This window comes from Centruroides vittatus, unplaced genomic scaffold (assembly GCF_030686945.1).
Source record: "Centruroides vittatus isolate TY-2023 unplaced genomic scaffold, ASM3068694v2 contig_3063, whole genome shotgun sequence".
Taxonomy (NCBI): domain Eukaryota; kingdom Metazoa; phylum Arthropoda; class Arachnida; order Scorpiones; family Buthidae; genus Centruroides; species Centruroides vittatus.
This window is the reverse complement of record NW_027121966.1, coordinates 222,123-245,438: the sequence shown is the minus strand read 5'-3', so window position 1 is coordinate 245,438 and position 23,316 is coordinate 222,123. Positions and strand designations below refer to the sequence as shown.

At 25.5% G+C, this 23,316-nt stretch overlaps 1 protein-coding gene across 1 annotated transcript in view; it reads left to right on the top strand.

Annotated features, from left to right (window-relative positions):
* The first annotated feature begins 1,014 nt into the window (after positions 1-1,014).
* The window catches only part of Cerk (Ceramide kinase), a 57,096-nt gene continuing 34,794 nt past the window's right edge, over positions 1,015-23,316 (top strand). The window contains exon 1 of the mRNA XM_067267581.1: positions 1,015-1,218. Within this exon, the coding sequence (XP_067123682.1) occupies positions 1,092-1,218 (127 nt within the window). The 5' untranslated portion in view covers positions 1,015-1,091. The remainder of the gene's footprint in view (positions 1,219-23,316) is intronic.

Below are 23,316 nucleotides of genomic sequence, written 5' to 3'. Positions count from 1 at the left end.
TTTACCATTAATCTAGAAAAATATTTTAAATTTATTTAATCTGTCCATAATGGATACATTTAAAATTTGAATGAGCTAATCTAAATATGAAATTGAGAGATTTAAAAAAAGTTTTGAAAATAAACAGTTACACTTATCCAACTCGAGAAATTAATTATTTTTCATGACTTTATTGAAAAGTATAATAAACTAATGGGCAAAAAATCTCTTAAAATAGCTTACGTCGCTCATAAAAATAAATATTTATATCTGAAAACATTTCATTTCAAAATTATGCTATAATATTCAATTATATTTTTATTTAGACATTCTACATGTGTGGTAGATGTATAATAATTCACTTGATTATTTGTTTAGGCCAAATAATAGCCATCATTTGTACTTGATTCGTAAAATATTTAAAAAATTGGCAAGTATACCAAATCCTAATTTGTTTTATAACACCGGTTTCAAGCTTCCCATGATTAGGCATTGAAGCGATGGAAAAAACAGTTGTTTGTCGTTTGTAATCTAGTACTTGTTTTACCTGTACTTTTAGTAGTTTCGAGCAATATTTGATTTATATCGTGCACTATTATTTTGAAAATCTTAAAAAAAATCCTTAATTTCTCACTACCCTGTGTTGTTTTGATTTTATTCGAATTTTTTTACAGTCAACTGATTGTATTAAACGATAATATTTTTTAAAAAAACAACAACCCTTTGAAGTATTATTTTTAACTCTTTGCTATTTAATATCTTAAACACTGCGTGAAATTAATACAGTATAATAAATTTAAATTATTCAAGTGTGCGATAAATAATGAAAAAATCTATTAATTTTTATCCCTAAAATCACTTTCTGGGTCATTGGACAATCTCAAGTAGTAAGGTAAGATTTTTCCTTTTAAGAAAGTGAAAAATTTCCGTACGAGATTCACTTTCTTTCTTTCCTGGAACTAGTTCAGTAAGAAAAGTGAGACACATCCAAGCATTAAAAAGAAAAAAATGAAAAAAGAAAGCAAAACAGGTTTCGCTGCGGAGCGTTTTCTTCCACCAGGCGGCATTTGCAGGAACAGCTGAGCTGACAAGCAATCGGAGACAGACTAAGCATGGCGGAGGATAAGCAGGATCTCAATCATATCCTTCTCATCAATACTTTCTACATCCGTAATAAAAGACATAGAATCACCCTTACCAAAAATAGCATCTGTTGGGAACCTGAATCGGCTCCAGATTGTAAGTCTTAATATTTATAAAATTTATATAAATAGATAGCTAATATACATACAGAAGGTGAATACCTATATTTTCCTTTACAATTGAAATGCTTGTATCAGATACATTTATTTCTTTAATAATTATTTAATATGTTTTGATAAATTGTATTTACATTTATATTCATATCATCATTTACTTGTATAAAACATGATACATATATTAGTATAATATTTATTTTATGTTTAAAACACAGCTAAAATTTATTCATATATTTTTTTTTTTATACAAAAGTTGATTGATGCATTTATTTATAATTTTGTTGTTTTGTTTTATTTTAAATATTATATCTGGTTATGTTAATGTTAATTTGTTCATTAATTAATGATTTCCATTTTCAATAAGTAACAACATTTTTTACCAAATGATTGCATATTTTTATTTATTTATGAAACATTTCGTAACAAAACTGTAAAAAATTTTACTGTAAATTCATTTAGTTTTATTGTTAATACATAAATTCAAAGTTGAATGGCATGTCTAATACTTCTATAAATGAATAGGCACAAAAGTGTGGATTTGATTTCTGCTTGGATTTATATGGTGTATTAAAAAATAATTACGGGATATACTTAATGTCACGTGAAAAAAATGCTTAATTAAAGACAAGTAGAAAATGTTCTAATTATGTCAATATCTTTTATGACAAATTATATCAGAATGGTCATTTATATTTATCAAGAATGAAAAGCTGTAAACAATGATCAGAAGTGAATAACTTAATAATAATAATTTCTGATGAACTATAATTTAGATTACAGCATCTTCATTAATCTCTATAAATTTAAACAATAGTAAAAAACTATTAATTGTAATTTAAATATATACCTAGCAATAATACCAAACAATAAATTTTATTGAAAATGATACTGTTGATATATATATATATTAATATATTTAAAGGATTTCTTTAACATAAAGAATTAATAAGCTTAATTATATGAATTTATTAATTATACTTTTAAGATACAATACTAAACAAAAGTTTATTATAGCTGAAACTATTCAGGAAAATTAAAGTTGTATATGATGGATGGTCTGTAGAATATCTTATTTGGAAGAAAGTAAAATTATTTAATAACAATGCCAAAACATATGTAATTAATTCAAATAATTTTAATTATTTGAATTTTTAAATTTTATTAATTTTTCTTAATAATAACTACTAATAATTCAGTTTTATTTCATTATTGTAATCATATTGTCATTATAATGCTTCATAGTTACAAATAATAAATCAATTATAAATACAAAACATTTATAAAGAGAAAGATTTTAAAAATTTAGGTTTATTAACTTAGTGTTTTAGCTTAACACATGATGATGATGATAAAATGCCTCCAAAATATTTAATGCAGTACTTATACAGTTAAAACTATAGTTTCTTTAATAAAATAGAGTTGTATAATAATGGAGTATATAAAAGGAAGTTGTGAAGATAGCTAAACATAGCCATTACTTTTGTAATTTTATTAGAAAGATACTTTGAGTTCTGAAATCCATCATTAATTTGCTTGTATTTAATATTATAGTTTATTGTTTAACATGTTCACTGTATGAAGAAGTCTTTTGATTTTTTTTCTCATAAAACATACATGCTGTTTGATAGATGCTATGCATTTAAAATTGGTTTTAGTACACAAAAGTGTTATTTATGCTGAGTGATCATGGTAGGTCTTTATTTTTTGTCTAACTGTGTTACATAATGGTTTATTAGCAAGGTTGAGGCTGAAGTTTTCAACGCAAAAATTTATATGTTGGACATTCAGTGCCATCTTCCTGTAAGCGTAGAAGTTTGACAATGGCATTTGGAACGTCAGTGGAATCATGCTCAACATTCCAAATGCCATTGTCAAACTTTTATGCTTACAGTAAGATGGCACTGAACGTTCGACGTACGTGTTTTCGCATTGAAAACTCCAGCTTCAACCTCACTATTATTATACTATATATTTTGCCTCTTGTGTATCATTTGTGGTTCACACTAAAAATAGATATATTTACATTATTTATAACAAAAATTAAAAAGTGCTTTTTTATGCTGGTTTTTTCAGACTACATTTAGGCTAATAATTTAAGGCCTCTACCTTTGGTGAAAAATTATGGCAGGAAAATTAGACTTGATTATTGATTACATTATCATTTATATATCATTTTATTTTTAAATAAATTTTTAATAAAAATTGGGTGCGTAGATAGTATAAATGTACTGTACTATAAAATAATGATAAATTTTGTTTTATTTTTTTATCAATATAAGTGCATCTGGTATACTTCACTTCAAATAAAATTTGTATCATCAAAAGAAGTGTTTATGCTCCAAATATGGTACACAATGATAGAGGTGCTTTATTTGTGCCCATATAAAATGAACTCCTAATATAAAAATGCAGCTAAGCTAAGTAACAATAAATTTTACTGAGGTGGTGAGCCACAAGTGGAGCACAGCAGCTGACATGAAAGATAAAAATGTGCCATCTGTGGTACACGATATTGTGAACATGTTAAAAGTGGATGCTGGAAAATAGTCTATTTTTCTTTAATGTTACTTTTGTTGAAAATAAGTTTATAAACTGTAAATATCTCTATGAACAAATGGATTTGGAATCTTATAGTAGACTGTTATTTATACAATTCAGTTTCTCCTAGAATGTAAGAAGAGAGAAAAAGTGATCTGACCTAAAAATGGAGAGAAGTTGCAATAATTGCAGCCATTGTCTTCTAGTTTCTTTATAAAGATTTCACTTTTAATATTTATGTAATTACTTAACCATTTCTAATTTATAAATCTCATTGGGTAGAGATGTTTGTGTTCAATCTTTAAAAGATTGAAATGTTAATTTTTTTAATAAATTTGTGTTCTTCACTTGATTTAGATGTCTTTGAATTAATATGATGTGTGTTGTTGGAAAAGGGTGATCTCAAAGAGAACAATACCTTAGGTATAACCCTTTTCCTCCATAGAAAAATCTATTAGTTTAGTCTGCAGTGTTGCACACTAGCAGGTAATTTGAAGTTAGAACTGTAGTTGTAATATTGGCAGAAAAAGTGGCCAGTCAAGCTGGATATATCCTATGGCCTTGATATATCTAAACTGAAATATTTAAATTTATATAAGTTAGTTTTGTTCATAATATATCTCCTCAAATTCAATTTGCAGTTAATTAGTTCTTAAAATTACTTTAGAATTTTATACTATTTCAAAGTACAGTTTTACATGTTTAAAAAAAAAATTTTTTATGTTTTCCATTATACTTCTCATCATTTATTTGAAAATATAAGATAACACAGATTAATGTTTTTTACATAATAAATTATTTAAAATAATTTGGTAATGGTAATATTAATGTCTTTAAAAATATGTTTGAAAACCAGATTTTTTAAAAATAATTTATCTTTTTCAACAATCTAACCTTGAGTTTAAGATCAGATTGTAAGAAAATAATATAAATCAAATTACATACATACTAGTACATGAATATTGTTAATTATACATATAATATATGCTTGTTTCATATTTTATACAGAGTGTTTCTAAATTATTGTCAGAATTTTTATGTTTTATAATTTTCCAACCAGAAAAACAACAAAATAAAACTGCTTACAAAAGATGAAAGTGTAACGCTAGAAGTTTTATGTATAGAATCAATACAGCAGAATACTAAAAACTTCAACATTTGTGCCCTTTGTGGAACGTATGATTTCCAAGCAATAATCAATTTTCCTTCAAGTGTTCTCATGCATTTACAGTATAACTCTCTCTCTCACAGCAGTTATTCTGAGTTTCAGTTCATCAATGGCCTGGGTCTAAACAATGTCCTTCATATATCCTTGTAGGAAGAAATCAAATGGCATAATATTAGATAAGTGCAAGGCCACAGATTGGTTCACTATGCCCAACCTAGCAACTGGAAAATGCATATCAAGAAATTCTTGGATAATAAGAGCCCAGTGTGGCAAGAACACCAACATTCAATGGTAGTGGCTATGAATGTTATACTAAAATATATAAGTGATACATTGATGACATGTGCAACACATGAAAGCCGAAGCCAATCATCAAAAAATTTATAAGATGCATGAATTGCAAACCATATGGCCTTACAATTGAATTGGAACAAATAAGCAATATGGAGGCTCACTTTTTGGACTTTAGTATAACATTCAATGGTAGCGGATATGACACAAAGATATACCGAAAACCAAGTGCCATCCTGATATATATCCCAGCTGACTCAAACGACCCATACAACTACAAAATGGCAGCTTTTAGAGAACTTATCGGATGAGCCTACACACACTGTAGCAAAGAACAAGACCAATGGAGGGAAATAAGGAAAATAGCTGAAATTGCTGAGAGTCACGGCTACAATAAAGGCCTAATATATAGAATGGCCGATAACCAACGAAACCAGCACAAAGACCAATTGAATGGGATCCCAGGAAAGGATCCCCGACAAGATGCATCTCCCGACCATATAGCTATAATGTATGAGTGCCCTATGCAACCCCTATTTCAAGAAATTGGAGCTTACACTAATGCAAAAATAGTCTACAGACGTAAGCCAGATACATTCGCCATGTTGAGAAACAAGAAAGATCAGGCCGAAATCGAAAGAACACCAGAAGTATATAAAATTTCGTTAAAAGATAAAAGATTCAATAGGGACCTCGTATATGTCTGATCTACAAAAAGATTGCTGAAACAACGCCTCTCTGAGCACAAAATGGCCATCGAAAAAATAAAGGCAATACTGCCTTAGCGATATATTCCAACGAAAACGACATTATCCCTACCCTACAACAAGCAACAATGATTTGACAAACCCGACATATAAACCAACTATGAAATCTGGAGGCATTAGAAATTTTTAAAGCAGACTGCAAAGGCCTGTCAATCAATTTTAAAGAAAAACAACTATCAAGAGCATGGCAGGCTATTTATGACACAACGCTATAACAACTAGCGCAGGCGCACATCATTTGGATATTTGAATTTTGAAATTTTAAAAAAATTCCGAAGATAGAAGCAGTGGAGATCCGAACAGTTAAAAATCGGAGTCGCACCAGAAAACTTATAAAATACCTGAAGAAGACCCTAGAAGTGGGTCAAAAACATTTGTGTTACATTTTTAAGTAGTAACTGCAAAGCCATACAAGGTTAGTAAGATGTATCTATAAGGGTTTCTGATCCCATATTCTGCAGTTATGGTGATTTGCCTTTCCTGACTAGAAATGACAGTAATTTGTGGTATGTCTAACTGCAAAAAATTCGTGTAGTTGATTTTTGTGGGCTTCAAGAGAATGCTTCCTGGATTCAATCAACATCTTCCTGCAAAGTGCTTAGTCTTCACACTTCTTTTTTGTGCTGAATATTGTCTCTTGAAATTGCTTTAATGAACAGTAGCTATCATTATCTAAAGGTAAATCTTTTACATACCAAGTTCTGAAATGATGATGTATTGTGATAAACTTTGTTTCAAAAAACCATGTACACACATCATTTTTTCTAGAAATATAAACATTTATAAACCTGATTATTAGATTAAAACCATGAGTAACCAGTATGGTTATATCTAAATTAGTAGTTCTCAAAGTGAAGATTGGATGGAGGACTGGGTAGTATAACTGGCACTGTGACTGCACAGTAAGCAGGAGTTGCAGGTTCAAGTCCTGCTTTAGACTGATTCTTTTCTTCCAGAATCTCCTGAATGAATTATTAAAATATAAATTTAATTATAATTATTAAATTTATCAAGGGATAGTGCCTAGCATCTACCTCTAGGTCAAATTACTCAACATTTAATTATTAATAGTAGCATTAATATAGCCTGATGTAATCCAGCAATCATTTGGCTTTAATTGGTTTTAATTTAATTTGTTTTCTCTTGAACAGTTTCCATTCTGAGATATGACATATTATCTCTGTCATCAATGTAGCAATTGTACATTACTAAATAAAACATTTTGAGTTATTATTTCATATTCTATAAGAAATTTTATTTTGTTTCTAGTTAGAAAATCATAAGGGACAAAAAAACTGACAATAATTTGGAATCATTCTCTATATAATTATAAAAAATGAATAGGTCTATGCATATTTTACTGCTGAAATGACCAAGATTAGTATTTTTTATTATGGTTTCTTTAAAATACTTAATTTTGAAAATATAATCCACTTTCTTCAATACATTTAAATATTTTTTGTGGTATTAAACACACTATCATGTATGCATTCTTTTTCTAATGCTTTTGGATATAAGAATACACTGCTTTAATATTTAATTTTAAAAGTTATTTGAAAGGATAATGTCAGTTTTTGAAAATTAATTATTTTGAGTTTTTAATATAAATAAAAATTAAAAATAAATAAATATATTTAAAAAATTACTAATATTTTTATTAAATTCCTATTATTAGTTCACACTCTCCCTATATATATTTATATATCTTGTTCAAATTTTCAATCGTTAATAAAATACTTTTTATTCATCCACTCAAGTTCAAATACATTTTTTTAAACTTGTAGTGGATGACACTTGATGTTAATACAGTTTTTTCAAATATTAATTCATTAATTAAATTTAATTAATTAATTTTAGTTTTATATGGGAGAAAAAAATTTCCTTATATAAGATATTTAGCATATGTATATACATATTTATATTAATTGTAATTATTTAATAAAAAGTAACTAGAATAAAATTTTCCTTTGTTGACCTAAGTAGGAATTGACTTTAAAAAAAATTTTTTTATATTACTTGTTTCATATTATATCATATATGATTTTATTTAATTAAACTTATATAAACATTTTAATAAAACATTCATCTCTTAAAATAAACTTATTTTAATCTCATCAAAAATCTGTTTAATTTTCTCATACTATTTTTTTTTTTTTAATTTTTATGTTATTTGTTATAATTTCAAATCTTTTTACCAGTTATTAGTTTGATATTACTGAAGTATAAAAATAAATGAATAAAGCTAAATGTTTTTATTAGTTAATAAAAATTTTCCAAATCATTTTAAAATATTCTTTGTAGCATAGACAAATGTTGTTATTAAGAAACAGAAGCTGAAAATGGCTAATTAACTGAAATGATAGCATTGTTAGTTTTGTTTACTACTATAATTGCAGTAGTTAATTCATATTTGTATTCTTCATGTTTTGAATTTAGTTATTAAATGCCTAAAATTAATTATTATACAAATCAATACATTATTGTTTTATTGTATTATTCATTTTAAATAGAATAATTAGATTGTTTATAAAAACAATGTAATGAGTCACAGACCTTTCTAATTTTTGGATTTTTCAGGAATGAAAGCATGCATAAAAAAAATGAATTATGTAATTGCTAATATACTTTTACTGGAAATTGTCATCTATTAAATTTATTAATATTATTAGTTTAAAAATTTATGTATGGGTCACAAGTAAATAATGCTTGTAACTAATAATAGTAAATACAGAGAAACTATTAAATTGAAAAACAAATATATAACTACATAATATAATTATGCACTCTTGCTAATTCAAGCCTACATTAATCTGGACTCTGCTTAATCCAAGTCATTTTTTGTTCATTTTTCCAGTAAATGTTCTACCCAAAATCAAAAAGAAATCAGAACAATGTAAAATTGATATTTTCAATAAATAGGAAATGTTTTATGTGGAGTAATAACTTAAAGATACAAAAATCTTAACATTCTACTACTAGTACTTTTTAAAATTAACTGTTTATCATCAGGAATGCAGTTTTGTTACTATGGAAATGAACATCATTTTTACATTAAAGATATTAACAAATAATAATCTTTTTGTAAATTTAACTAAATATTCTTTGATCTGAAAATCAAAAAATTCTTTGTTTTTCTAAACATCTTTGTCAAAAGATGCAAGTTTGTTAAGAGATATAACAGCTTGATATAGGAGAGAGAGCCTTCTATTTTCAACATCTTCAGGAATGATAAAGAGAAGATGGATTGCTCATACAAAAGTGAAGTCTAATAATTGATGAAAAGAAGAGCATAACTATGGAATACATAAAAGTATCATGTCGAAGTGTATATGAGAAGATAAAAGAAATCATAGAACTGTATTTGCTCCCTGTCCAGAAAAACATGCACATGAAAAAATACAGACAGAAAAATATATAGTTTTTATTATTATAGTTATGTTAGATGTAATTTTTTAAAAAAATGTAAATATGTTATATTTACAAGAAGCTGTGTTGCAATGTTTTCTAGTGAAATCATCAATAAGAGATATGTTAAAGGTATTTTTAATAATAAAATTGAAGACAAAGTCTGCCCAAAAGGGACCACCATTTATTTTTTCTGTGTTCCAGACAATACATGTTCTTGGCGACTGACCTTTCTTTGTAGGCTACTTGTCTCTAGAAGTTAAGAAAGTCCTTTTAAAAAACACAAAATATATCCAACTAAAATTACAAGTAATTTTTAAAAAAGGAACTGGTGACATACAGACGTTTTTCTTGCATCCATTATACCTTTGTTGGAGGTGTTACTACATTTATCTACTAGAAACAAGTGCTGGAAAATGTAGATTTTAAGAAATCTGCCCTCTGGTGACAATACTTGTAGAATTTTCATCTATAAATTTTCGTCCAATGGAGATTATTATTAATAATAAAATTGAAGACAAAGTCTGCCCAAAAGGGACCACCATTTCTTCAATTTTATTATTAATAATAATTTCTGTCGGACAAAATTTTACAAAAGGTATTTTCATTTAGTCAATTTGATCACATGCATATATTCTTCCTCCTCTGGCTCTAGATCAGTGTTTTTCAACCTTTTTTATCTCATGGCACACTTGAAACTATAATTAAATTTCCATGGAAAAAATCATGTGATTTAAAGTTGTGTTTGTAAGCATTCTATCACCATATCACTTGCCACTTAACCTAATTCTTTTTGTCTATATTTTTTATGAATTAAATAAAACAGTATTATTGTTCCTTAAAATAGCAGCAGGTTACAATAATAGATATTTTAATTAATAATTTCCATTTACATCATTAAAGCAATCAGAAAAGCAATTAACATTTAAATAACTTAAGTCTCTTTTTTCATTTAAAAGTGGCATGATAATTGCCTTTAGAAACCTGCCAAATGTCCCACTAAGAAAAGTTAAAATAATCTGAAGTAAATATGGAAAATTATAGATGCATTTTTGCTTTAACAAAAGTTTCATTTTAAATGAAATAACCTGTGTTATGCATATTTAATTTTGCTTATGAATATATATTTTTTACTACATTATGTATATGTTTATACAAGTTTTCATTGTTATAATGAATAATCAATTTAAAGAGGTTTTGATTTTGACATGTACACTTATTGTTCTTTGGGCTTCTTTTGAAAATAGTTTATTTGATAACCTTCAAAAATTTTCACAGCACATCTATGATCCTCTCGTGGTACGCTGATTGAAAATCACTGCTCTAGACATGGTATGTGCATATGTGTCTGTTTGTATGTGGGATGGTGATTGTGACCATTTGTTGTCAATTGTTTGGTATAGATCATTTGTCTCTGCTCTCTGCAGGCTCTTCTGTCATTATAGGTAAAACTTTTTATTATTAGGGTTAAGTAGTCTTTTGACATGGTCATTGAGTATACCAAAATAAACCGCACAGTAAAACTTCAATTTAGTAGACTGGATTTAAAAGACAATTTCTAGTATGCCATATGTGAAAATTAGCATCCTGTTAATTTTAAAATGTTTTTTTATATGTAATTAATTTAACAGATTTTTTCCAAATTCAAGAATCACTGTTCTTTAGAATATTATTTATTTGTTTAGTTAAATACAATTAAAATGTATTTTCCAAAAATGTTTGTTTATTTATTTCAATTTAGATAGTACATTTGTTTGGTATAGTCTCAGAACTGTTGAGTACAATAACACATATAGAAAACTTTACTGTGAAATTAAACTTCTCAAACATACTTAACTTTAATTATACAAATATATCTACATAAGTAAAAACAGATAAGCTAACTAATTTGTGAATTTTTAACATATGTATTTGGAAAATCTACTTTATTATATAATGGACTTTTATAATAGCTTAATGGACATCCCTCATCTGAATTATCCATTAAATTGAGGTTTTATTGTACTTGTTAAAATACAAGCAAAGGGAAATTGAGCTACAAAATTGACTTATTTTAAACTATTTTATCTTTTTAAAGTATATTAATAGTTTCAAATGTTATATTATAGTTTTAATTTCTTAAGAACCAAATAAGTAAATAAATAGCTTAAAATTCTTCAAATATTTATTATGTAGTTATTGTAATATACTTATGACATAACAAAATTGTGATTTTATCAAGTATAATTAAATAATAAACCAAATTGTTTCATATGAGTATGAAATATTTTAAGAGAGGAATAACAATTTAAAATGTAGGTAATATGTATTCATTCTCATAAATGGGAGATGGATGGTTATCTACATTTATAAATATCTATGGTACCTAAAATTGTGTATAAAACTTCACTTTTGTGTGAAAATTATTATACGGTGTACGTATAGTTTTCCATGTAAGCAATTTTCCATGTGGACATTCTTGGTGTGAGCCATTTTTCTTATGTGTATTTATGTTAGTGGGGTTCTTTCTCTGCTCAATTGTGTGCACAAAAACACACGTACAATTTTCTCATGTGCATTTTTTTCATAGAATTCCTTTGCCTGTAACAGAACTGTATTCCTGATGATGATTAATTAATGTTCAAAAGTACTAGAACATTAAGAATTTTTTATATCTAAGTTATTACTTTATATAGTCTAAATACAGTATAAATTATTTTAAATAGATCAATATGCATTTGTCTGTAGTCCTTTCTGAGTCCCTGTTTTGTATATAGATAATTTTCTAATTTGAAGTTATCTGAATTAATCTTTTTACTAATCTGAAGAGTTTCATATACAGTCTTGACCAGTTGTATGGGACACCTGTTAATATCATATGATTGAATAAATATATAGGATATAAATGTAAATGACCTATACAAATATGTTTTGAAAAGCACTTTATCAACAGTTATTACTCTTTAATCTCATCTTTAATTGAAATAAGAAACAAAGTTCAAAATTTTTAACTACAAAAATTCATTAGAAAATGTATGTAATGTGCACATTAAGGAATCAGCAGTGCAAATTTCACTCTAGTGGCCAAATTTTGAAGTAGAATTTTTTTATCTAAAAATTGAAATTGCCTACTCACGACAGTATCTATACCAAATTTGATTGAGATTGGCCCAATAGTTCTTTCTACAGAGAGATCTAAACACTACTATTTATGATCTCACTGTATTTTGCTTAAACACATTCTATTATTGTTTAAAAATCAATTTCTTTAAAAAAAAAACAAAGATCTTTTTTTAAAATAATTGATAAAACTTCACAGTTAAGAATAAAAAATTACATAGGAGAAACAGGAAGTCAACTCAGAACCAGAATAAAAGAACATGAAGCAGCAATTAGACTTAAATATAACCAATCACCATGGACTAATCACTGCAGCAAGTTTGGATGTACTGTACAATCAATATCAAAAGTGTAAAAATAATCTACAAAGAGAAAGTTATTTATGTAAATTCAAAGAACACTTTGCAATTGTTAATAAAAACAAAACCATAAACTTAAATAATGGCATGGAGATTGACAACGTATAGGAGGAAATAAGAGGGGCTAAAAAGCAAGTAAACCGACAGAAAGACAGTTAGAAATGCCTTAGGGGAGAAAACATCAACACTGCATAACTGAATGTCTAAACGTAAAAAAAGGTTAGTTCACTATAATGTTAATAATTCAAAATAATGTAATTTGTAATAATTTTTGTAACTTGTAATAATCCTACTGCAATAATTACTGTAATAAATATGTTTTCTACCACTTGTAGAAATGTAACACCTGATGAGGGGTGCAAGTTATACCAAAATCTTGCACCCAAAATGCATAGTAAAATAAAGAATAACGAAGATAACACCCAGTAGTTTTGTCTCTGATGGAATGCGGTACAGATAAAATAACAATGGTTGAATTTTTCATTCTTAACTGTGAAGTTTTATCAATTATTTTAAAAAAAAGATCTTTGTTTTTTTTTCTTAAAGAAGTTGATTTTTAAACAATATAAAGAAGCTGCACCATTGATATAATACATTCTATTATATTTATTGACTTATCATTTTATTTTTAATGGTTTTTAAGGTCTGGAACAAATCTTCATTTTTTCTGTATGGACAGTATCTTTTTTACATGGATTTTTCAGGATAGTATCTATTATATAAAATCATAATTGGATGTATAAGCGTTTATGCATTGCTAAAGGTGTTGTCTCTATATATGGAGTAATAGGTTTGCATTTATCACATGATTTATTTGAATTCCTAATAAGTGCAAATTCTTGTTGATCAGTAACTAAGTGGCCACAAAGTTCTGACAGTTATGTTAAGATCAGAGATGAAACATAGATGCAAAATCTTGGAGTTGGATGAAATTTTCTTTTTTTTTTCTTCTTATTCTTCTTCTCTCTCTCTCTCATGAATAATACTTTAATATTACAAGGATTTTCTGCACTTTCCTGAGAATTAATAAGATGGTTGATACTCTTACATTCAAAAAATAATTATAATGGCTTAGTAGTGTTCTATTTTATATGAACATTATCAAATCACTCTTTCTCTGTAGAAAAAAAAACTAAAATAAAATAAAAATAATTGAGGTTGACTTATTGCTTTTGTATATTTTTATTATAGGTAATGTAAAATAAATGGAATCATTTCTTCTATTGTACTTTTTGGAAAAGACTTTTCCTTTTATGCTGTTTAGATTTTAAAAGATTTATGTATAACTTTTCATTAAAAAAATATTAAAAAGATGCTGACAAACTCTCTGAAAAAATGATAAATTTACTCTGGATTGAGTATATCTGACAGAGATCGTACTGTTTGTGATTACTATGTAATATTGTCGGGAAAACTCAATAAATGTTGATTAGAAGAATTATTAGTTTAGTACATTGAATGATTAGAGGAATCATTCGATGTTCTAACAAATACTTTTGTTAGTGAAATATTTGCTTGACATTATATAATAATTATACAAATAAAGTTAAATTTTTAGAAAAAAATGAACAATAATTCACAGAATTGCATGAAGTAATGTTCATATTATTCAATAATTCTGTAAAAAAACTTAATAATAATAATTTACAAATATAATTGACTACATTTATTTGAGTTTGATAAATTTGAAACAGTCTTGAAATGCTATTCATTAGTAAAAAACGTGTAGTATTTAACAATATATTTTAATATCTATTAATATATTTATGGTTTTTAAATGTAAAATCTGTTTTTATATTTAGATGTACTGTACATTTAAAGTAAATTGAAATAGTTTGTTTATAAAATAAATAATGTATTTCGTTGTTTATAAAATTGCACATATTAAAAAACAATATCTTTATTTTAAATTTGTAAAGCCAAACAATCACTGGTTTACATCAGGCTACTTTTTCTTGATTATATTATCTTGGAAAAGAAGCCCAATGTAATCCAAAAGTTATTTGGCTTTTTTTGCTTTTTAATGTTAATACTTTTTTAATAATTATATTTTACATAAAAATTGTATTTTGTTGTAATATATAAATTTTTCATTTAACAATTCTTATTTTATTTCTAAAAATTAAAATATGTATTTTTTAAATTTATTTGTCACGGTAACCTAATTCTGTATGACCTTGCCAACTTTTGCTAGTAAGTTTTGCTTCTCCTATTTTGAATTAAAACAACATAAAAACTTTGTTTTTATATTTATGATCCTTATAAAAATGATTATTAAAAATTTTACTATTTTATACAGATATACATTATTTTATGGTAGATCAGTGAAATGAGTATTGATAAATATAATAATTTGTATTGATAAGTGGATTGTATACAGTTAACTAAAGTATTTCTACAATAAGAATAAGAATTAAAACAATAACTGGTAAAATAAATTTTTAAATGTTACAAAAATATGGAATGTTAGTAGACTTTTTCATGTCTTAGGAGTACCAATTAGAACAATTTCAAGAAGGAAAGTATTTATTAAACTTAATGATTGAAGACATGAATGCACTTGAAGATCAAGTTACCATCCCTGGTATATAAATATAATATCTTTTACTCTTACATCATCATATAAGAACTTAAAATTAAGTTATAGATATAAAAAATTTCTAGCACCAATTAGACTTAAAAAACACTTAACTTTGACAATGAATTTTTAAATGTGTTGCTTAGATGTCATATTTGCAATCAAAAAAGAATCTGTGTTGCATTTGTGAATTGACAAGTTCCTTGTGTTGTAAAGATTAACTTCATAAAATACTTTTTCCTGATCATATGGATTATCATTACTGGTTGAACACTACTATTAATATTATTTATAAACTGTATAACTTTTTCATGATATAAGCAATTGAAAGGAATACAATTGCTTATATCATGAACAAGGAATAAGGTAATTACTAAAACATAAGGTTGCTAAAAGCAAATTAATTTAAATTATATTATATTGTTTATTAGTAAAATTAAAAATTATGTTAGAATCTTGCAATTTTATTTATATTTTATATCAAATTAATATGAAGAACAGTATGTCCCATAATACAATAAAGTTATATAAAATAAAACATAAATATTTTTTAATAGCTGGCAGTTTCCTCATTTTCAATTCCCAATATTTTGTAACAGTTAATTTATTTTTCCATTTTCTTTTAAGTTTATGACTGAATTATTTTATAGCTTTGTTGTTTTGTTAATAAATAAATTTATATATTTTATTCTTTATATGGAATTCTTAATTTTTATTTAATATATTTACACAAAATTTATATTTTATAGGTTGTAAGAGGTCATGCTTATAATATAATGATTATATGCCTAATGTTAAATAATAGTACAGTGTATACAACATAAATTTCTGAAAAATAATTCAAACTTCCCATTTGACAATACCATATTTACTCGCATATAAGACAATCTTGCATATAGGATGAGGTGTGACTTTAAAGATTAAAAAGAAAAAGAAAATTAGATTTATTAATACAATTCTATATTTTATTTCATTTAATCACAAATAAAATATTATCAAATGCATGTAAATGCACACATTGTTCACAAAAATTACTGGCATTTTAAACTTTAAGGAAAAATCTTGTAAAATTGATGACATAATTTGTTCATGTAAAGCTGGACAATCGGGAATGTTTTTTGCCAATTCTTAACAGTCCAATCCATTCTCCGTCGAATCCACACTTAAGAGTTTCTCTGAATTCTGATTTCTGGATAATCATCTGTTTACACGTGGGAATGGATTAAAACTTATATCAGACTCCCATGTGATTTTGGAATTTCAATTCAGAATTCAATTCAAAAGCTTTGCATTTCCTATTGCTATTAATCTTTACTCCTGACAATACACAAGAACAATTCAAACAACCCAGATAAAATAGTTTTGTTTTAAACACCAGAGGGTGAGCATCCGGTAAAAAATGCAAATACGTGGTTCACAAAAATTATTGCAAAAACGCAAAGAATCTTTTGCTCGCATGTATAGGACGACCTAGGTTTCTGAAGCAGTGAAAAATGAATAAAAACCTTGTCTTATACACGAGTAAATACAGTAATTAAATTTGAAATGTATTTTATAATATCTGAGTGATTCTGTCAAAATGTATAATTGGAATATGAATATTTTTTCTTAAATGTATATAAACTTTAGCATCCCATTATATAATATTGATTCATTTCTTTAAAATTATATTTTATTGGATGAATTTTATTGTTCAAAAGTTTTAATATTAATATTTTTATATTGAAATATTTTCAATGAATCTAAATTCAAATTTTATTAGTAAATTTACCAATGGCTAGTTTCCAAGGAGTTAATAAAATTAACAACTCTTTTTACATAAACTTAAATATTAAAACAAAGTTATAATTATTAAATATTTTCTGACAATACAAAAACAAAAACCATTAAATTGAACCATTATATAAGTAAATAGGATATTAATTACATACATATAATTTTAGTGAAATAATTGTACAAACTATAAATTTGATCAGGTTCCATTGTAGTCCAAAAATTAAACAATTGACATTGCTAAGACTATTCATTTATTCCAGATTATATTTTAATTTGACATTTTGATATTTATTACAAATATAATATATATGGTAAATGTCCTGAACCACATCACAATTTTCACAAATTATATTTTCCAACTGAAGCAATAAAGAACTGACACAAGGTTGTTTACTGTTAAATCTCAACTGAATAAAAAAATTGTTTCATTTTAAATCTAAGTGATGAAAATAAATAATTGATCTTGGGGAAGTCTATGTGTAATTTAAATAATCTGTCTAGTAGATTTAGTTAGAATAAATAGAAATATATCTAGTTTATCATTAAACATATTACTCATAAGTTAAAACTGGCTCGTACTCTTTCTCATCATTCAAAACAGCCATTCCAGATAATCAAAATTTATTCAGCAGTAATTCCATCTTAAACCACCAGTTTAGATAACTGTTTACTTTTTATTTTTTAATATGCACCAACCAAATCAAACCCTCTTTCAAAATCAAATTCCTTATACATTGAAAAATAGTTTATATTAAGGTGACCAACTTTTTTACAATGAAAACGAGGACAGACATAAATTTGAAGGAAAAAATATTGTAAATAAAAAAAAACATTTTATTCATTGCAACAATAATACACTATAATAATCTCTATTGCATGCGTATGTGCCTTGTTGTGTTTTGGTAAGAAGTAAACAAAGCTACTTGCATGCAGCACTCTCTCTCAAGGTTTCCTGTGCAGAGCACATGCGTTTCATAATCGCGTTTTGCTGCACTGTACTGAGCCTTGATGAACCGTCATGTCAAATACAAACACATCACATCACATTACATGCAATGGATTGGCTTGGCATCAATCAAATATGGAGATTTACAGATTAGTCTTCAAATATCCAAAAGGGGAGACATGTAGGAGGACACTTTTCGAGGGAGGACAGAACTTACAAAAGAAGGACTGTCCTCCCTAAAGGAGGACGATTGGTCACCTTATTTATATTCTTATCGTAATCTTTTTAACAAAATAAAATATTAGACTGAACCTACTCAATTCTAATCAAATAGCATAACCTGGAACATCAGAGTTCAACCTAAACAATCTTTGAATAAATATATTCTGAATCACATCAATTTTGAACAGAAAGTCTATATTGGAGACATATAGGATGAAAAAACTCTTAAATAATGAAAAATTATTTAATAAAAAAAAAATGTTTTGGCTTTAAAAAGCTATCATCAGAATTAGCAAAATTGAATATAAATTTATAATTTTAATATATCATATAGAATAAATACAAAGGTTGAAATTATTTTTTAGAATTAGGTAACATAAAATAAAATTTAAAAATGTATAGTACTAAACTATGTTAATCTATCTTAGGTTTCTTCTCTGTTGTTGTTAATGTTCAACTTTCCAAGGCATGGACATATCCATATAGGACAGGGGAGACATATCCCCCCTAATATTTTTGTACCAGAAAATTGTCCCTTTCCCAATAAGTACTCTACACAACATATACATCTTATTTTGTATAGTCACTCAAAGTTCAACAATAAGAAATTTTTCTTACTCTTTGTCATTGTTTGTCCCCAATATTTAAACAGATCAATTGGGATGTTCTAAAGATACTGTATATATTTACAATATATGTTTGGAAAGTTAAATGAACATTTGTCTATTTTTAACTATTTCAAATGCTCGTGTGTGACAGCTGTGTTTGTTAATGTTATCATATAATATAATATCAATATAATCTCAGTGTATGCCTTTATTTCTGTGTGTACTAAGAATTTGACTCTTTTGTTTAGAAGTACAAATTTAATTTACTGTAAATGTTTTTGGAATCTAAAATTATTCAAAAACATTTGTAGTAAATTAAATTTGATTTCTAAACAAAGTCAAGTTACTTCATTAAACTTTTTTAAAACTTTGTATTATGTGTAATGTAGAAATTTCTATAAAATAATTATACCTACAATTATGTAAATTTTAAAAAAAAAATAAAATTGAAAATTATATGTTATTTACTAATAATTAAATAATTTATCTACAATTATTAGATTAAATTATTATTAAATTAGTTAATCTAAACTAATAAGATTTCAAATTATTATTATTTAATTTTTAATTACATTTCAGTATCATTGCAAAAGATATTTAAATAATTTTAAAACTTTTAAAATGAAATTCTTCATCATTAGTTAAGTTAAATGATAAAAGGTTGAATTTCAAGATAAACAATTACTTAGTTGTTTTAAACTTGGCAAAGAGCAAGAATGAGAAAAACAAACAATCATTGAAGTAATTGAATGAATAAGTTTATTCAGTATGTTGTTATGCTAGAAAAAAAAATGAAAGAATTTACAGGTTGTCTATCAAAATTTTATGCATATTTTATAAGTTTTTATGATTACTTTAGTTTTAATAATGGATTATACAATAAATGATGATGAAAAATAGATAGCTAAAATTACTAGAATGTTTATTAACTGAAATCTGATGAATATATTTATTAAAAGTTCTATATGACTAAAGAATTTTGTAATTAATAGAAAATTACTGTTTTAAATTAGGAAATCAAAGTTAATATTTATTTTTCTAAATATTGTAACTATGTAAACATATCTTTAAACTTATATGAACTAAAATAAAAAATAAAGTTAACAAACAAGAAATGCTTTTAGAGATGGAAAATAACAAAAATACAACTGAAGATTGTCAATATCCATTTTAATTATAGAATTAAATGTATTTTTCAAAACATTGAATATGTGATATCAAAACCAAAGTTCTTAAGCTATCAAAATTTTTAAGATTTTGAGAATTGTAAGAAAAATCATTTATATAACCAGTGCTCTTTTCCAAAAAATTTACCATACTCCCAATATGCATATATGGCGACTAAAATTAATGATTCTGTTTTAAGAAAAATGTAACAGTAACTAAAAAATAGTGTTTAATATTAATTAATTAATTTTTTCTTCATAAGTGTGTATGTATATATATATATATACTTATATACTTATAACAATATATATATATATATATTGTTGCATTTATACTATCTTCCAAATTTTTTGTATACCTGTATCTGCACTTCCTTATTTCTTGCTTTGGCCAAATGACTGCCTGATTAAATTAGATATATTTTCACTACTGTTAATAATTAATTACTGAAATTTTGGCTTAGAGAAAGGCATTAGGTACATTTCTTATTAAATTTTATAATTTAATAAGATATTTAATAATAATAATATTATATAAATATTATAATATAAAAATAATAATAATAAAATATTTAATAATAAATTATTAAATTTAATAAGCAATGACACCTAACACCTCTTAGCCCAATAATTACATTAATTAGTTAGAGGTGTTTATATATTCTTTTGGATTTGGTGTTGGTTACTGAAAGGATACTACTTAGCAACTAAGTTTTTAACTCTCTCTATCACAATATTATCATTAGAGCTTCTCCATATCTCATTTCTTGACAAGAACATAGAGAGGACAGACAATTACTAGAAAGCATTGTCCATCATTCATTGAAAGATGGCCATCAATAAAAGAGGATGCATCCCACTCATTTGCTTTTTATGTCATCTTCAATTAGCCCATGGCACTTGTGGTGGCTATTATAATGGCCCAGTTTATTTTGCTTGTTTTTATTGTGTAAGTAATTGTGTGTGATTTTATGCAATTGAAATTTTATTTTTAATTAAATAAATGGGCAAAATAAACATGAATTAAAAAATTTGCTGATATTTACTGTTGTTTGCATATGATTACTCAAAATTTAAAAATATACACTATTCCAGAAAAAATACAGCGAGAGTGGATTAGTAATTGTAACTTTTTATTTTTTGACTTCCTGCCTTGTGAACACTAAGAGTGTTTTTTTTAATCATGACTTGATATTTTTGAGTCAGTTTCATTCTTGAAAAATTCAGATTGACCCAGACTTGAACTCAGATAAAACTGTAAAAAGTATCTATAAATTTGATATCATTCATAACAGGAATGCTTATATTGTAAAATTATTTTGTTATTGATCATTTTCAGAAAGCATGGTTGATGAAAACTGCAGATGAATTTTTTCTGGAAAGAGCAAGAGCTTTAGTATTGTTTTGAACTTATTTTTCCTCTTGTTAAAAAAGTATAAAAGATGATAGTTTTATCTGATGCACTTGTTCATTAATTTTATTTTTTATGTAATTATTTAGGGGCTTTTACTTTTGTAGATCATCATTAGTTTGTAGTGTTTTTCAGTTTTATCTGTGACGATATATTATACGTCTGTTTTACTCATTTGTTAAATTAAAATTATACTTAAAAGATTTTAAAATTTGTATATTTCAAGTTATTTAATTCTTTGAAACTTTAATAATATGACAAATGTAAGTGGTAATTGATTGATTTGATTTGATTCATGCTTTATTTCAAATTTCAATACCCACTTGATTCAAGCAAGTAGTGATATTTGCATATTATAATATAAAAATTAAATTATGTTTTGTTAACATGAATCAGTTTAACTGAAATTGATTTAAATGATATTAGAAAGTGTTTATATTTATTTTAAATTATATTATAGTAATAAATATGATAGAAAAAGAAATTGCAACTTAATCCATGTTTGAATATAGAATACTGTCTTAATCTTTGAAGAACTTGAGATATTCTTGACAGCAGCAAAAGAATTAGCAGTTTATAAACTAATTTTTTTGCTACTTGAAATTAGTTGAGAATGTTATCAGATTGATGACTTGCTAAAAATGATTAAAACAAATTCTAAAAGATAAAGCAGATTTTAGAACATGAATAAGCCAAGCCAAGCAGTCCAATAATTTGATAGTCAAGTGATTTTTTTTTTATTGTTTTTGATCACTATAGAAAGGAAGCCTTTTTAAAGTTCTGAAGTTTATATAAGGTGGATTTTTATTGGAGATATTAGTTATTGTGAAATATTTTAACCATTTACTTGAATAAGAAAAAACATTTTAATTAAAATTACAGATGCAAATCACATTTTTCTTTAAGATTTGTGATGTAGAATGAGAATTTAATATATATAATTTTCAACCTACACCATAAAAAAGCAATAATGGCAAGCTGAATCATTTGAATAAATTTTGTAGTTGATGAGATTCAACAAGATTGTGATAAAACTATTTTTAAAACATAATTTGATGACTATATTATACAAATGTTTATAATATTAAGAAAATTGATACTTATAATTGTACTGTACATATTGCATTTATAGACAACTTTTGAAACTAATTCTTTGTATTTTTGAGCAATAAACAGTTTGGATTGTTAAAATTTTTTAAAGATGAACAATAATATATTTAAAAAAAACAAAAAAACAAAAAAAAACTCATTATCATTATTTTTGTTTGTTTGTTTGACGAAATGGTTTTGAAATTGTTTTATTAATCAAACAGTATCTTCACCTTATTAATTTGTTTCCCTTAAACTTCTTACAGATATTTGTAGAGATAGTGTATTGTTTTTTATTCTAAAAAAATTGACATCTCACTTATACATGATATAATGACAATAAAATTAACTAATTTAAACATTGTATAATGTTTAAATTATTGTAACAAATTATCACCTGTTATAATTTTATTTCATTTCTATAAAAAAATAAAAATCATATATTATTATTTCATATTAATAATTTTAATACATCACATGATGATTGTAAAGATAGTGCAAAACTTGAAAAATAATGATAAAGCTGTGTAAAAAAATACAGAAAAATTTAAAATTGATTTATATAAAGAATGAGTTTTGAGTATATCAAAAAGAATATTTATTGTTCCTTTAAGATTCTAACCTTTTGATAAAGAACTATTTGTCTTTTAAAAAC